Source organism: Mobula hypostoma, chromosome 26, assembly GCF_963921235.1.
Source record: "Mobula hypostoma chromosome 26, sMobHyp1.1, whole genome shotgun sequence".
NCBI lineage: Eukaryota > Metazoa > Chordata > Chondrichthyes > Myliobatiformes > Myliobatidae > Mobula > Mobula hypostoma.
In genome coordinates, this window is record NC_086122.1 from 39590526 (window position 1) to 39609084 (window position 18559).

Consider the following 18559-nt stretch of genomic DNA (forward strand, 5'->3'; position numbering starts at 1 on the left):
CAGCTCTGGGACAGCAGTGATTAACATTCATTTTGGGTGTCTGGAATGTTGGTGTTGAGATCTAGGTGTTTGAAAATTATATGTAATTCAAAGGAAGCATTGCAGATACATAGTAACTATAGAATTGTTCTGCTGTTATCTTTGATCTTTAGCATATAAAAATGTCTTGTAATATTTGATCAGGGTCCCTCTATCGAGTGTGTCTCCAAAGATACCTGCTTATTGTGCTGTATAAACACTTCTATATCACCAGCCTCAGTGTCTCCTGGTGACTTTGATTATGGTCACAACATTCCCAACTTTTTTTTTAATGCCATGGACCCCTACAGTTAACTGAGGGATCCGTGGACTCCAGATTAGAAACCCTGTTTGGGAGGAACGTAGATGAATCTTAGATCAATGATTTTTCATTGGATGAAAAGTTACCACCTGAGGCATTGACTTGTTTTTTCTCTCTATGGATACTGCCTGACCTGCTGAGTATTTCCAGCACTTGCTGCTAAAGTATTATTCCATTCCAGCATGTGCAAGGCTTTCTGTATCCTATCTATCGTGTAGTGTCCACAACTGATCCAGTGTTTGGGCTGTAGTTCAACTAGAACTTTGCATTATATTGTACACTCATTTGCCATCCAGAGATTTTTAAAAAATAGGAGCAGCGCATTTAACCATGCAGCCAGCTCCACCAATCAAGATGGTCATAGCTGATCTTTTGATCTCCCACTTCAGGACCCAAGTTATCCCTTCTCTCCATCCCCATTGATCCTGTTGGTAAAACATATCTATCTTATCCCTGAACATATTTAATGATGTGCCGCCAGATTCTTTGGAGGCAGAAAATACCTACAGTATATATCCATGGCATTTTACAAACATGACCTTCTCGCTGGATGTGCACTGTTTTTGTTTCCCCTCCTACATCGATAGTGCTCTGTTTTATTTAGGCAACTGGATCACTGACTTACGAGTCTGCAGACATGATTTGGCATGCCCAGACAAAGTAAGTTGGTGGGAGCACATTACAGGACAATTTAATCTGTACCAGACAAGACACTGGGCCTTAGCTTTGTATCCTGTACTAGCAACACTGTGTGACATCCATTTGGGCAGTCTCATTCCCAATGGGCCTCACAAGGTTCAATTTTCAAAGTAACCTTCATATATGTTGAGCAAGAAAGAAGGCAATAGATTTGCAAGGCACTATTATTTCCAAAAGGTTTAAAGATAATTGTGGGACAAAGGGCCTGTACTGTGCTGGACTAATGATTTTCAAACAATGCTTCAAAATCATCTAATACCTGATAAAGCAAAATATTGAGGTGGGAGGGTAGTGCATGACTTGCCACAGCCAGAAAGAGGGCAATGAGACAACCCTGGAAACACATCGAGTTTGTAAAATTTATTCCAACATGCTTTTAAAAAAGATGCCTGATTCCTTTCCCAGTTTTGAAATGTGGTAAAGACAAATATAATCCTTGTGAAAAACATTTCCATTCACAGTACAGATGTGTAGATATACAATAGAGATCACAGACATCAAATACTGACTTCCAGATTTCTGTTTGCTTTTTTTCTTATATTTTTTCTCCTTTTTTAAAATTTATTTCCATTTATTTTACAACCAGCTCTGTGCTTTTGTTACCTGCATTTATCTATGGATATACCCTATACAAGTGTTGCAAGGTGCAGTATTAGAAATTGGTGTTTCAAAATAATTCCAGGCAATCTTACCAATTACATAGTAGAACTATACATATTTACAATTTTCTTTTTTGGAATGTATTGCCATTATTTTTTTAACAAAATGTATAGAAACTATCTTTTAAACTGACAATTTTTAAGATTACACACAACCTCTGAAAAGGAGAACAATCAATATTCTTGAAAAATATCAAATTTACCAATACAGATTTCCCGTTAACAGTTCAGGAATTAAAGTGGGATTAAGTGCCAAACTGCTGATATCATGCAAGTGTACATTTTAAGATCTTGCTTCTTATTTTCCATATAAAGTCTTCAAGAGTGCCAAGTACTTTGGCATTTTTTTTTGCTTTTAAAGAGACAGCATCCTTTTCCATTGCACCTCGTGCAGATCTGGGTTTGCGAGATAAGTGATACCATGTTCATTTTCCAATTTTTCCAACAATTTTGTAAAAATATTGAGCAATTCATTCGAAAAGTCAACCAACAAGCCTGATATTGGTAATGCAATTCTTTAGCATTCGAAATTTCACTGCAACATGAATGGAGTGACACAAAGAATGTGAAGCAGGGAATCTGTCTCTTTAAGATCATCGCATGCATAGCGGAACGAGGTTTACCAGGCTGTAACAGAGTGCTTTCCAAAGATAAACATACAGAATGCATAGAGAGATGGCCATTTTCTTGATAAAAAGGGAAAATACAGTAAAGTGAAAAGGCCCATGGGGTACATGGGTAAAATCCTTATGTACCTCAAGATTTAATAATACCGTTGCCATGTTAATGACATATCAGGATGGGCAGTAAGTACTGGCATTCACATCCACAAATACAAAATAAATATGACCTAGGTAAACCCTGAACCGCTACCGTTTGATGGGGAAATTCTAGATTTACATTAGCTAACTAAATTTAAAATAATACTGTGCTTAAGCATTTTTAAGTGCAGCCAAAATGATGGAATGTCATTAGAGCAAATATAAAACTTAAGAACTCTTTCACATCGACTAGATTCCATCGGAAAGTGTCTGAAATGCTTTCAAGTGCATTACACATACATTATATTTTTTATATTACATTCATTAGAACTGATCAAAATATGGCATACTGTGGACAAAAGAATTTACTTTTGAGGCAAGGTACTAAAAAAGACACTGCTGATAGGGCAGTCCGCCCCTAATAGACCTCAGCCTTCTCTCAATTCCCCCATCGTTCACCACCCGCAAACCTCAGCCCACCCTCATCCCAAAAAGGCCACGACACACATTAAAAATTAGAACAAGTAAAAGGTTGTCCAAAAGCATCTTTGGATTGGGAACTGTGCATCCTATGACTTCTTATTAAAAGGTTCTGCATCTCAAAGTTATTAACAGTGCTAGACAAGAGAAAAATGGTCGATCTGGTTAGCCCTCTCCCATCCTGGTAGTCACATGAATTAATGATAATGAAGTTTCTGAACGTTTTGTGGGAATTGAGCTCCATGATTTAGCTTGCAACAGATTCAGACATGATGCAAGGAATCCTGCTTCGTGCATGGAGAGCTTTGGGAGCCAAAGGTCCAAATCGCCATTCTCTCCCAATTACTATCCAGCAGATTACTCGTGGTTGCTGCCATAGTGATTTGGAATTTTAGATCAATATACCTACGGTTGATCTATTAGGTTTGTGTTTGATTAAAAAAGGCTTTTTCCAATTAAAAAAAAAATCTGGGTTCTGTGCTGTTGATCCCAGCTCTACTTTAGCTGTATATAATTATTGATAATGTCATCTACAACATTGGAAATTGCACTCTGTCCAGACTTATGGAAGGGGTTTTATGTGAAAGAATCCTTACAGGATAGCTTAAGTGCTTTGAGTCAATCATTGCAAAAGGGTAAACACAACCACGGTCAAAAATAAAGCATTTTTTTCTTTTGTTATAATGCCTGTTTAAGAAGCGATAAAAAGCTCACATAAAGACCACCAGGATGCTGGGAAATGAATCCATTTATAAACAATTAAATACAGACTACAATAAATATGCCTTATAGAATTATTTCTGTACACAGGAGCAGTTTACATTTGATCTATATAAAAATAAGTCTTCAGTGCATCATCACACTAATGTTATTTTTTTTCCCTTTTGCTTCACATCATTCTACTCATGGACATTTCAAATGGGGAAAAAAAGACAACTACTACGAATCGATCACATCGCTCTTAAAAATATTCACAGCCTCAATATGTTTTTCTTTTTCTCCCCAACCCTCCCCACCTAAATCCACCCCCTTTTTTTTTATACATTTGGAGACACAAAATAAGGGAGAAAGGCACGAGTAACTGTGTACGTTTAAATAATACTGGATTCGGACAATTTAAACAGGAATCTTCTGACAATTTTGGTCATGTTAACATATATAATAGGTGAATGTTTCACTTGAACAACATCTGTGAGTAGCTGAAGGAAACTAGTGTTGACCAATACCATCCCATCGTCCTATGACCAATACCGTCCCATCGTCCTATGACCAATACCGTCCCATCACCCTGTGACCAATACCGTCCCATCACCCTGTGACCAATACCGTCCCATCACCCTGTGATCAATACCGTCCCATCGTCCTATGACCAATACCGTCCCATCACCCTATGACCAATACCGTCCCATCACCCTATGACCAATACCGTCCCATCGTCCTATGACCAATACCGTCCCATCGTCCTATGACCAATACCGTCCCATCACCCTATGACCAATACCGTCCCATCGTCCCATGACCAATACCATCCCATCGTCCCATGACCAATACCGTCCCATCATCCTATGACCAATGCCGTCCCATCGTCCTATGACCAATACCGTCCCATCACCCTATGACCAATACCGTCCCATCGTCCTATGACCAATGCCGTCCCATTTTCTTCATTGGCAAATTTGCATGGTGGTGGTTGCTATGAGCTTCCTGTTTCATTGTCCTTTTGTGTATCAAGGTGCTTGAAGTCTTCACCCTTAGACTCAGAGCAACTTCCCATTTGCATTCTAACTGGTGGACACTGTCCACTTGAAGTAGTCCTGTCAGCACCAGTTTGGAAAGAGTGAGAAGGACTCAAAGATTCCGCTGAGCTGCTACCGCTGCTTCCTTGTAAAGGGTGCAGGGTGGCTAAAGTGCAGGCTGACTCGTAGTAGGTGTCCGAACATCCAAACTGCTTCCTGCTCAAATCCTTTGAGGTTCCTTCACCGCATGTTGAAGGCTTTGGAGAGTGCTCGTGGCTGGTGCTGGGGCTGTCCAGTCTGACTGAGCCAGCTTCTTTTCCTGAGCGGCTCAGAGCTGCAATAGTGCTGGGTTCAGAATAAATTGGTACCCTGTATTCCGCCTGTCTGTATTCTGCTGCTTCTTCTAACTCAGCAATCTCTGTCCTTGGTAAAGTGACACTCTGTTTCCCACTCTTAGTCAGAGAAGATGCCGTTATAAGAGGTGCCATGGGAGCAGAAGATAACTGTAAAGGCAAAGATTCAGAAGATGTTGCTTCAGATAATTTGGTTGCTTCTTCTAAATATACTGTGGCCTCTGACTTGCTTGTACTAAGTGGCTTGGGTGCAGATAGGCTTACAGGAAACCCCGATTGTAGAGAGACTTGTGAAGGCACCAAACCTGAGTGATAGCCCGGCCTTGCCTGAACCATCTGAATGCCACCAATTGGGATCATGGGATAGGGTGTTCTGACCAGCTGTTGTGAGTGCAGAGGAAGGTGACTGAAAACATAATCATGTGTGCTCCCAGTTAGCCCACAGTAACTTTGTCCATCCAGTGGTGTCTGAGTATTCCTCGAAAAGCAAAAATGCAAAGCTTGGGATGATGTACTTGGTTCTTCACAGAAGCTGCGGTATCCCATTCGAGACATCTAAACCAAGGAGAGGGAAAAGAATGTTATATATACTTCAATCTTGCAGTGGGCCGATTGTTGCTCAATGGAGATACCTTTATGACAAAGGCCCACATCCTGCACTCTATAGTGAGTTGAACCCACCCAGCTGTACAAACCATGGCTCCTAGTACATTAAATTTCTGCAGCTTTTCAAAATCACTAGTCATAAATCAACCTATATATACGCACACACATACTTACACACACACACACACACACACACACACACACACACACTGCATAAGTATACATACTATATTCTTGTGTCTGCGTGAGTCGGTGTGTGGTGTGTTTGTGTCTGTGTGTGTAATTCAGGTCTAATCCAGCACGGGTTGCTAGAGAGGATTCTGCTGGGGGAATGCCGCCCCTTTGTCTCTGCTGTGGCATTCCTTAGACGCAGAATCATCGGTTGACAGCTGTTGGGAAGGACGGGAATTCCAGAACGCACACACGGAAGCCCCAAACCTGCTGACACTTGTTCAGGGCAATGCTGACAGTTCCATATGGAACTTCCAGCATTTCTCCAGAAAACCCAGTTACTGTTTTCATTACTGATCTCTGCCTACTGCCAGTTCTGGTCTCTTGTACATACTCAATTTTAATTGCTTCCACTACTGACAGGCCTGCTTTTGGCTGCCTTGGCCCCAAGCCTCTCAGCCCAATTTAAAAATATGCCACAGACCAAGGTTTTTCCTCAGCTTTACAAACATCTCCACAAGTGGCTAGTTGTCATTTCCTTGTTTAATATTTCTGTAAAAATATCTGAGCAAATTTTATTCATAAAAGATGTTACGTAAATGCATATTGGTTTTATCCTACACTGAGTTTGTTTACATTCCAATCCTGCAGATAACATTTATGTAATCCTGGGTCACTGGGATCAGATTCTTCATCAGGTGAACAAAGTCAATGGCCTTGAACACAAGAAATTCTGCAAATGCTGCAAATCCAGAGTAACAAGCACAAACTGCTGGAGGAACTTAGCAGGTCAGATAGCATCTATAAAGAGTCAATGTTTCAGGCTGAGATCCTTCAAGATTATTTTTCTCTGCAACCTGCTCCTCCACATCTCTCCATCATTCTCTCTCCTCCTTAAATACACCTTCTTAAACCTCACTTTTTTAACATGGCTTTTTCGCCACCTATCTTAGTTAAGCCTTAAGGCCAGAAGATATCCCATTGAGTCTGCTCTACATGGCTGATCCAATTTTCCCCTCAGCCCCAGTCTCCTGTCTTCTCCCCATATCCCTTCATCCTCTGACCAGTCAAGAATCTATGAACCTCTGCCTTAAATATACATAAAGACTTGGCCACTGCAGCTGCCTATGGCAAAGAATTCCACAGATTCACAGCTCTCTAGCTAAAGAAATTCCTTCTCATCTCCATTCTAATAGGCCAGCCATCTATTCTGAGGCTGTGTCCTCTTGTCTTACACTATCCTACCATAGGAAACATCCTCGAAAGAGGTTGGAGGCGACATCGGATGCACGGCAACTCTGGCAGGGTTTACAAGACATTACTTCCTACAAAGCGAAACCCAATAGTGTGAAGGGCAGCGATGTTTCACTACCAGATGAACTCAATGCCTTCTATGCCCGCTTTGAAAGGGAGAACACAACTACAGCTGTGCAGAAACCTGCTGCACCTGATGACCCTGTGATCTCTGTCTCAGAGGCCGATGTTAGGCTGTCTTTAAAGAGAGTGAATGCTCGCAAGGCTGAAGGTCCAGATGGAGTACCTGGTAAGGCTCTGATAACCTGCGCCAACCAACTAGTAGGAGTACTCAAGGATATTTTCAACCTCTCACTGCTATGGGTGGAAGTTTCCACTTGCTTGAAAAAGGCAACAATTTTACCAGTTCCTAAGAGGAATAATGTGGGCTGCCTTAATGACTATCGCCCGGTAGCACTCACATCGACAGTGATGAAATGCTTTGAGAGGTTGGTCATGACTAGACTGAACTCCTGCCTCAGCAAGGACCTGGACCCACTGCAATTTACCTATCACCACAACAGGTCAACGGTAGATGCAATCTCAATGGCTCTTCACATGGCTTTAGACCACCTGGACAACACAAACACCTATGTCAGGATGCTGTTCATCGACTATAGCTCAATAGAAAATAGACAATAAACAATAGGTGCAGAAGTAGGTCATTCGGCCCTTCGAGCCAGCACCGCCATTCACTGTGATCATGGCTGATCATCCACAATCAGTACCCTGTTCCTGCCTTCTCCCCATATCCCTTGACTATCTTTAAGAACTCTATCTAACTCTTTCTTGAAAGAATCCAGAGAATTGGCCTCCACTGCCTTCTTGGGCAGAGCATTTCACAGATCCAGAACCCTCTGTGTGAAAAAGTTTTTCCTCAACTCCGTTCTAAATGGTCTACCCCTTATTCTTAAACAGTGGCCTCTGGTTCTGGACTCACCCAACATCGGGAACATGTTTCCTGCCTCTAGCGTGTCCAATCCCTTAATAATCTTATATGTTTCAATCAGATCCCCTCTCATCCTCCTAAATTCCAGTGTATACAAGCCCACTTGCTCCAATCTTTCAACATATGACATTCCCGCCATCCCTGGAATTAACCCAGTGAACCTACGCTGCACTCCCTCCATAGCTAGAAAGCATTTAATATCATCATTTCCACAATTCTGATTGAGAAATTGCAGAACCCGGGCCTCTGTACCTCCCTCTGCAATTGGATCCTCGACTTCCTAACTGGAAGACCACAATCTGTGTGGATTGGTGATAACATATCCTCTTCGCTGACGATCAACACTGGTGCACCTCAGGGGTGTGTGCTTAGCCCACTGCTCTACTCTCTATAAACACATGACTGTGTGGCTAGGCATAGTTCAAATACCATCTATAAATTTGCTGATGATACAACCATTGTTGGTAGAATCTCAGGAGGTGATGAGAGGGCGTACAGGAGTAGATATGCCAACTAGTGGAGTGGTGTTGCAGCAACAACCTGGCACTCAACGTCAATCAGACAAAGGAGCTGATTGTGGACTTCAGGAAAGCTATCATCCAACTCACTGACAAATAACGTAAAAAAGAATTGGTCCCAACACAAACCCCTGTGGAACACCACTAGTCACTGGCAGTGAGCCAGAAAAGGCTCCCTTTATTCCTACTCTTTGCCTTCCTCTCATGGGCTCAACCACGAGCTGCACGAAAAAGATATCTCGTAGGTACTCTAGAAACTCCCCCTCCTGTAAACCAGCAGCAACCTAATTTTCCCAGTCTGCATACATATTGAAATCCCCAATGACTATTGTAATATTGCCCTTTTGGCAAGCATTTACATCGGTGGTGCGCAAGTGGAACAGGTCAAAAGCTTTACGTTCCTCGGGGTCAATATCACAAATGATCTGACTTGGTCCAACCAAGCAGAGTTCACTGCGAAGAAGGCCCACCAGCACCTTTACTTCCTGAGAAAATTAAAGAAATTTGGCCTGTCCCCTAAAACCCTCACATATTTTTATAGATGCACCGTAGAAAGCATTCTTCTAAGGTGCATCACAACCTGGTATGGAAGTTGTCCTGTCCAAGACTGAAAGAAGCTGCAGAAGATTGTGACACGGCGCAGCACATCACACAAACCAATCTTCCGTCCTTGGACTCACTTTACACCGCATGCTGTCGGAGCAGTGCTGCCAGGATAATCAAGGACACGACCCACCCAGCCAACACACTTTACCTCCCTCTTCCCTTCGGGAGAAGGTTCAGGAGCTTGAAGACTCGTACGGCCAGATTTGGGAACAGCTTCTTTCCAACCGTGTTAAGACTGCTGAACGGATCCTGACCCGGATTTGGGCTGTATCCTCCAAATATCCGGACCTGCCTCTCAATTTTTTTTTGTACTACCTTACTTCCCATTTTTCTATTTTCTATTTATGATTTATAATTCAAATTTTTAATATTTACTAATTTTAACAATTTTTAATATTTGTAATCCAGGGAGTGTGAAGCGCAGAATCAAATATCGCTGTGATGATTGTACGTTCTAGTACCAATTGTTTGGTGACAATAAAGTATAAAGTATTTTCTACCTGCTATTGTAATTTATAGACCATATCAGTTGGATGCATCAGCAGGGGAGATGAGGCTGAGTACAGGGCTACGGTAGGAAACTTTGTCACATGGTGTGAGCAGAATTATCTGCAGCTTAATGTGAAAAAGACTAAGGAGCTGGTGGTAGACCTGAGGAGAGCTAAGGTACCAGTGACCCCTGTTTCCATCCAGGGGGTCAGTGTGGACATGGTGGAGGATTACAAATACCTGGGAATACGAATTGACAATAAACTGGAATGGTCAAAGAACACTGAGGCTGTCTACAAGAAGGGTCAGAGCCGTCTCTATTTCCTGAGGAGACTGAGGTCTTTTAACTTCTGCTGGATGATGCTGAGGATGTTCTACGAGTCTGTGGTGGCCAGTGCTATCATGTTTGCTGTTGTGTGCTGGGGCAGCAGGCTGAGGGTAGCAGACACCAACAGAATCAACAAACTCATTCGTAAGGCCAGTGATGTTGTGGGGATGGAACTGGACTCTCTGACGGTGGTGTCTGAAAAGAGGATGCTGTCTAAGTTGCATGCCATCTTGGACAATGTCTCCCATCCACTACATAATGTACTGGTTGGGCACAGGAGTACATTCAGCCAGAGACTCATTCCTCCGAGATGCAGCACAGAGCGTCATAGGAAGTCATTCCTGCCTGTGGCCATCAAACTTTACAACTCCTCCCTTGGAGGGTCAGACACCCTGAGCCGATAGGCTGGTCCTGGACTTATTTCATAATTTACTGGCATAATTTACATATTACTATTTAACTATTTATGGTTCTATTACTATTTATTATTTATGGAGCAACTGTAATGAAAACCAATTTCCCCTGGGATTAATAAAGTATGACTATGACTACGATATCCTTACTACTGTTTGGGGGTCTGTATATAACTCCCATCAGGGCCCTTCTGCTCATTTCTTCCTTATAACTCGGTTAAATTTGTTGAAATGTTTCATTCAGTAAAGGTGCTGTATAGATACTCACCCAATGGGCATTTGATATGACACATAGCACGCAAGTTCAGATTCAGGCAATATGAGAAATAATGATCAGAAACAGAGGGGAGCCACTAATAAGAGGGAATTCACTAGAAACATCCACAAGCTTGGCTTTGTTTAAACTTAGAAATCAGCTAATGTCAGAGAGAAGCTGAAGTGAGTAGGGTGCAAAGGGAAGCTGAGGCCTCTCCTAGGCTCCAGCAATACATTCCCACGGCTCCATTCCATGAGAACTACGGCAATTGATGAGCACTCACTGTTACATTGAGAGCTTCATGCCAAGTTGTGGTGAGGGAAGGCAGAAAAGGGAAAATAGTATGAAAATTGGAAGGGAACGGGTAAAATGGTAGACAAATACACTTAGAAATTTTGGGTAAAGGAGCCGAGAAATCTACACTTGCATGACCGCCTTACATCAGACTCAAAACAGAACTAGCCAAATGTCCAAAAAAGTTCTCTTCAAAGTAAAAAAAAAGAGGAAAAGAGGTGGAAACATCTTAGGATACTCAATTACCAATCATTTAAACTGTCATTACTAATTTGCCTTGGGTCTGACACTTCACAACATCACCTGGAATAGAACCACAATGCATGGTATTGTAGAGATGGTATTGTGTTTCTGTATTAACATATGCTAATTCAAATGCATAAGTGTCAGCTTAGAAATTGGAATGTAGAAATTAAAAAGCTGTCCATCAGTAAAGGTGACCACTTATCTGAGAGGTTAACACCACAATACAGTCATTGACTAATGTCCTGCAGGGAAGCTAACCCAACTGTGATTCCAATCCATGCTTGCCTATATGCTCTTAAATGCTCAGTAAATTAGCAATTTAGCCCACTCATTACAACCATTCCAACAGAATGGTTCAGGAGCAAGGCCCATTGTCTCAAGCTCATGTGAATGAGCAATAAATGTAGGATTTGCTAGTAAAGCCTACCCTCTGTCATTAGATAGACTGTTACTTGATTGTTCGGAAGGGATAATAATAACTTCGGCCAATCCTGAAATTCTTCCCCAGTGGGGAAAACTAATACTTAAAACTTTACTGCCCACTTTTATTTTGCTTACCATTTTCACTTCAGATTGCTCCTGCTCTTTGCTGGATTTCTGTTGAGGTAGACCCAATGAAGGCGAGCTACTGTGCTGTGCAAGGAAAGCAGAGCCTTGGCTACTCTGCCAAATAGGTGTTAGGCATCTGCTTGGCAGTTCATCTTTCACTGGGGAAAAGTGTCTGAGAGGTGATTCTTTACTCACTGGTGACAACTGCCTATTTGGAGAGACATCTCTTGCTGGAGATAGGTACCTTGATGACAAAGTTCGTCTGGGTGACATTTCTCTTTCTGGTGACAAGTGTGGCCTGGGTGAAACTCTCCCAGGTGACAGGCATTTCTTAGGTGACAGTTCCCTTCCCGGAGACAAGTGTCTTCTTGGTGATATGCCTCTGCCTGGTGAAAGGCATCTCCTGGGTGACAATTCCCTTCCTGGAGAGAAATGTCTTTGAGGTGATGTCTCTTTTCTTGAGGACGAGTGTTCTTTGAGAGTTGCCTCTCTCTCTGGCGATGAGCGTTTTCCTGATGGTATGTTGCCTCCTGGACAGGAAAGTGATGTCTCTCTCTTTGGAGACCATGGCTTTCTAGGTGATGTATCTATTGATGATGAAACAGTTGTACCTAGGATGCTGTGCCTTTTCATCAGAGGATCTCTTTGTCCGGATGAGAATTGCTCAGTCAATGGCAATAAAGGATTAGGAGTGCTTCCTTCCTGCTTATGTGATCCACTGTGACATGCAGGAATCATAGATGACTCTGAGGATTTTGTTAGCTGTGCGGCTCGAAGCTGAGATGATGGCACTGAGTAACTCATCAATGAATAGTGACTGGTTAAACTTGATCCCTGCATTGCAGTGCTTTCTAACGGTGAGAATGTGGTCTCTGCTCTGGAACATCCAGCTGTTTGGGGAATGGTGCTTGCAGTGTCCAAAGACTTCAAATATGGCTCCTCTTCTTCCTCCTCTTCATCGTCATCTTCATTATCATCATCATCATCTGACTCCTCAACATCTGAAAACTGATGCTCTTCTGCAAGGTCTGTGCCCTCACTTTCTTCTGCTCGCTTCACTGGCTCTTCACTGGTTCCTGAAGTGGAAGAGTTTGGAAATCATTAGTATCATTACATTATGATCATTCCTCTCTTTGACATGTGTTCATAGAGATTCACAGACTAGTAAAGTCAATGATAAAGGGAACAATCACAGAACCTGGAAATCTTTCATTACAGGAGTGCCACTTAAAGGCAATTTAAGGAGATCTTTGCTGAGCTCAACAGAGTGTGATATCAGGAGAGTGTGTAGCTGGGTCTAGTTCTCTAAAGTGTTTGATTACTGGGGTACACTTCTAGAGAATATAGGCTTAAGCCTACACATAGTATTTAAAAGTAGGTCCTCAAATACTTACCAAAAGTTCTCTGATCCTGTGTCAACAATTGTAGGGTAATTCTATCCGCCATCCCTCCCTCTATATACCACACTCCAGAGAAATTTGAAAATTGGTCTTCTCTGTGTTAGAACAAGGGTCCAACCCAAGAAGGATTAATATAATGAAAATATTTAAAAAAATATATTGCACACTGAATTTTACCACTCTCTCTTGCCTCTCATATGGCTTTGTTTTCTTGAGGTTGCATTCTGAAATATGGCATGTAATTTACTGTGAAAAAATTGGCAAAGGATTTTCAGCATGCCACTTCTAACTGTAAATATAATCTGCTTTTCAGCTCATTTTCTGCCAGGGAACTTTGCAAAATGTGTGGTTAAAACAAAATCCAGCAGAAAGCTGCAACTCTAAAATTCCTTTCAAATGTATCTGTCAGGTTACTACACCTTTCTCATTCTGATTCATATTTCCCACAATGTACAAAACCATGCTGACTATCTCTAATCAGTCCATATCTATCCAAATACTCATATATCCAGTCCCTTAGCATACCTTCCAATAACTAAAGAAACCCTTAGATAGGCACATAAATATGCAGAGAATAGAGGGAAATAGACAATGTGTAGACAGAATGGTTTAATTTAGTTATGCATTTAATTAGTTGACACATTGTCATGTGCAAAAGGGCCTTTTCCTGTGCTGTAATTTTTCTTCTATGTTCTACTAATGTCTTAAAAATGAATGAATAAATTAAAACCTTTTCTTTTGTAAGTAATTAAACAATATTTACAACTCAGGGTTCTCCTACTTCCCCTGGATATGCTGGTCTAGCTTCGCCCTAAGTGCACGTCCACTCTTCGTCCCAAACACATAAGCACCACATGCACAGCTGAAATTCCATCCAGATTAGTTCTACGTTCACGTCCAGCAGCTTGTGCACATCTTTAAAAGGTGATGCTTCAAAAAGGCCGTATTCATCATCAAAGCCTCCCATCACCCAGGACATGCCTTCTTCCCATTGCTACCATCATGAAGGAGATACAGGAGCCTGAAAACACACTCTCAATATTTCAGGAAAAGCTTTTTCCCCTCCGCCATCCGATTTCCGAATGGAGAATGAACCTATGAACACTACCTCACCACTCCCTCTCTTTTTGCCTGATTTATTTAAATATATATAACAGCAGGCTGGTGTGGAGCTCTATACTGAACCAAATGACTGGTTGCCAAGCTGCACAATCTCTGTATTTTGGTGCTATTCCTGTCAGCTCCTGTGTGCTAATGAGCGATGGCCCCTAGACCACTCATGTTACCACCCTAGAGGTGGCGGTGAACAAAAAGCTCTACTTGTTCTGGTCTGTTGAGTCAGTGAACTGAGCACTGGAGAATAACAAACCAATTATTTCCACCCACATTCCTCAGGTTCAGAGTCTCCCGCCTTGCCGCAGCTTTCCAGTGCAGTCACTTTAGGAGCCAGTGTTCAGTTGGGCTTATCCACAGCCACAGAAATGAAAACATTTAACATCAAAACACTAATCATCAAGACATGGCACACTTATTAACAGCACTGGTGCAGTATGACTGACCAAAGTACTTTGTATTTTTTTATATATACATCAACACAGTCTTCCCTTGTAATCTTCTGAGAACAACTACGTTGACTCTCAATGCACTCCAGCCCCACAATACCCCTAGCCCTGTTCACAGCCCACAATGCACCCCAGCCCTCGCCCCAGCCTCACAATTAGCAGATATGCTTTGAATTCCAGGGCCAGTGTTCTGGAACCCCTCCTTAAACTCCCCTGCGTCTCTCCGCTCCTTTCACATTTTCATCAAAATCTAAATCCAGTGGATTCCGCTTAATTGTGCCATCAGATAGTTGGTGCTGCCACTTATTTGGGACAAGTTTTAAAGAACAAATACTAATTGAGAAAATAGCCAGGATTTCCATCATTTATTTGGGATGTTATATCACTAAATTATGATGGGAGACTGCTGTTGAACGGTTTCTAACTATGTCAGTCATGTGCAATCATGTAGCCATTGTACACTGCACCTCGCTTACAGTGAGCAGCTTTTAAACAATTTTGTGTTCAAAAAGCAGTGATTTTTGTCACTGATAGTTGGCGAGAAATAAGCAGTAAGACAATTCAGAACTGGTTTGCTCACTGTGGTTTCAGGTTTGGTGATAACAAAAATGGCCTGAAGTAAAAATGAAACAATTTCACTACTTCAATAAGTTAGGACCTATGAAGAATCTAAAGGTATCAGCAATAATGTTGAATGCTACAGTGAAAATGAGGATGCAATCATCGATAGGATAGTATGAAAGCAGTCTATTATCTGCACTTGGTGTCTGCGCTGAGATTGTTCATTGCGTACACCGGATGAATTCCTCCATCAATCACTATTAGGAACTAATACAGTTTTATGGTAGTGTAGTGTTCTAACTTACTCTGTATTTCACTTATTGTAAATACATAATTTGTTACTCAGTTTGCCTTTTTTATGCCTGTCTAATTATTTCCATGAAACTTTGGCTAACTGGGGCAGACGTTTAATTGAGCCAAATATTCTGGTCCCAATGTGTCCCAGTTAACCAGAATCCACTGTATTTGTAAATGGTTTTAATATCTTTCTGCAGGATTAGCTGCCAAGTCTGATCTGACAACATTGTGGTGAAGCTAGTTTACCAGGGGAAAGGTTATTACAAATACCACAGAGTCATAAAGTGTGGAATCTGGCACTTTGTTGTACAAAGCCTACACTCAGCACAAGAAACCCATTTATACTAATCAGATACTAATCCTCTTTTCTTCTCCCCTAAGCTTCACCCCATCCATACAATGTGCAGCCAGCCTTCCTAGCCCAAAGGGCAATGAAATTAAAGGCAGTTTAAGCAGGTCTTTGCTGAACTCAACAGAGTGTGCTATCAGGAGACTGTGTAGCTGGGTCTAGTTCTCTAAAGTGTTTGATTACCGAGGGCACACTGACATACTCCTTAAAGCACTGACAGTTGAAAGAACCGAAAATCTCAAGGTCATGCATCAGACGCACAGAGAAGCCCGAAAAGAACCCGACTATTGCCCATTGCTCATCTGTGGGAGAATTGTAAAATAAATTGTAATTGTAAAATTAGCTAGCTCTGTCATGGATACTAGCCCCTGTATTGTTCAAGCTCATCAATGAGCAGTGCCTTCGTTAAAGCATCCATCATTAAAGGCCCGATCACCCATGACATGTCCTCTTCACACTGTTACAATCGGGAAGGAGGTACAGAAGCCTGAAGGCACATACTCAACTATTCAGGAACAGATTCTTCTCCTCTACCATCCGATTTCTAAATGTACATTGAACCCATGAACACTACCTCATTACTTCATTATTTCTCTTAACTTGCACTACTTATTTTAACTGAACTATTTAATAGACAGTTTTTTAATAACTGAGTTTTTTCTCGATATTTATTTATCATGTATTGCATTATACTGCCACCGCAAAGTAACAAATTTCATGGCATATTCTGGTGATATTAAATCTGATTCTGATCTATGGTTCCCACATTGGCCTCATCAGTCAGAATCAGAATCAGGTTTATTATCACCGGCATGTGTCGTGAAATTTGTTAACTTAGCAGCAACAGTTCATTGCAATACATGAGAATATGGAAAGAAGAAAAAAATAAATAAGTAGATCATCTAGATTAGATAAACCTACAAGAGGAGAGGCCTTACTTCATCTGGTATTGGGAAATGAACCTGGTCAGGTGTCAGATCTCTCAGTGGGAGAGCATTTTGGAGATAGTGATCACAATTCTATCTCCTTTACCATAGTATTGGCGAGGGATAGGAACAGACAAGCTAAAGAAACGTTTAATTGGAGTAAGGGGAAATATGAGGCTATCAGGCAGGAACTTGGAAGCATATATTGGAAACAGATGTTCTCAGGGAAACGTATGGTAGAATGTGGCAAATGTTCAGGGGACATTAGCATGGGGTTCTGCGTAGGCATGTTTCAATGAGACAAGGAAAGGATGGTAGGTACAGGAACAAAGGCTGCTGTAAATCTAGTCAAGAAGAAAAGTAGAGTTTATGAAAGGTTCAAAAAACTAGGTAATCATAGAGAACTAGAAGATTATAAGGCTAGCAGGAAGGAGTTTAAGAATGAAATTAGGAGAGCCAGAAGGGGCCATGAGAAGGCCTTGGTGGACAGGATTAAGGAAAACCCCAAGGCATTCTACAAGTATGTGAAGAGCAAGAGGATAAGATGTAAGCGACTAAGACCAATCAAGTGTGACAGTGGAAAAGTGTGTATGGAACCAGAGGAAATAGCGGAGATACTTAATGAATACTTTGCTTCAGTATTCACTACGGAAAAGGATCTTGGTGATTGTAGGGATGACTTGCATCGGACTGAAAAGCTTGAGCATGTAGATATTAAGGAAGAGGATGTGCTGGAGCTTTTAGAAAGCATCAAGTTGGATAAGTCACGGGACCAGACAGGATGTACCCCAGGCTACTGTGGGAAGCAAGGGAGGAGATTGCTGAGCCTCTGGCGATGATCTTTGAATCATCAATGGGGACGGGAGAGGTTCCGGAGGATTGGAGGGTTGCGGATGTTGTTCCCTTGTTCAATAAAGGGTGTAGGGGTAGCCCAGGAAATTATAGGCCAGTGAGTCTTACTTCAGTGGTTGGTAAGTTGATGGAAAAGATCCTGAGAGGCAGGGTTTATGAACATTTGGAGAGGCATAATATGATTAGGAATAGTCAGCATGGCTCTGTCAAGGGCAGGTCGTGCCTTACGAGCCTGGTTGAATTTTTTGAGGATGTGACTAAACACATTGATGAAGGTAGAGCCACAGATGTAGTGTATATGGATTTTAGCAAGGCATTTGATAAGGTATCCCATGCAAAGCTTGCTGAGAAACTAAGGAGACATGGGATCCAAGGGGACATTGCTTTGTGGATCCAGAACTGGCTTGCCCACAGAAGGCAAAGAGTGGTTGTAGACAGGTCATATTCTGCATGGAGGCCGGTGACCAGTGGTGTGCCTCAGGGATCTGTTCTGGGACCACTACTCTTTGTGATTTTTATAATTGAACTGGATGAGAAAGTGGAGGGATGAGTTAGTAAATTTGCTGATGACACAAAGGTTGGGGGTATTGTGGATAGTGTGGAGGGCTGTCAGAGGTTACAATGGGACATTGATAGGATGCAAAGCTGGGCTGAGAAGTGGCAGATGGAGTTCAACCCAGATAAGTGTGAGATGGTTCATTTTGGTAGGTCAAGTATAATGGCAGAATATAGCATTAATGGTAAGACTCTTGGCAGTATGGAAGATCAGAAGGATCTTGGGGTCTGAGTCCATAGGACACTCAAAGTTGCTGCGCAAGTTGACTCTGTGGTTAAGAAAGCATACAGTGCATTGGCCTTCATCAATT

General features: G+C 41.9%; 1 protein-coding gene across 7 annotated transcripts in view; it reads right to left on the reverse strand.

Moving 5' to 3' along the window:
* Nucleotides 1–1390: 1390 nt before the first annotated feature.
* The window catches only part of LOC134338232 (transcription factor HIVEP3), a 698117-nt gene continuing 680948 nt past the window's right edge, over nucleotides 1391–18559 (reverse strand). For all 7 annotated transcript variants that reach the window (XM_063033927.1, XM_063033932.1, XM_063033926.1 and 4 more), the window contains 2 exons: nucleotides 11756–12822; nucleotides 1391–5583 (listed from right to left, as the gene is read on the reverse strand). In XM_063033927.1, coding sequence (XP_062889997.1) covers nucleotides 4633–5583; nucleotides 11756–12822 — 2018 coding nt within the window. In that variant the 3' untranslated portion in view covers nucleotides 1391–4632. The remainder of the gene's footprint in view (nucleotides 5584–11755; nucleotides 12823–18559) is intronic.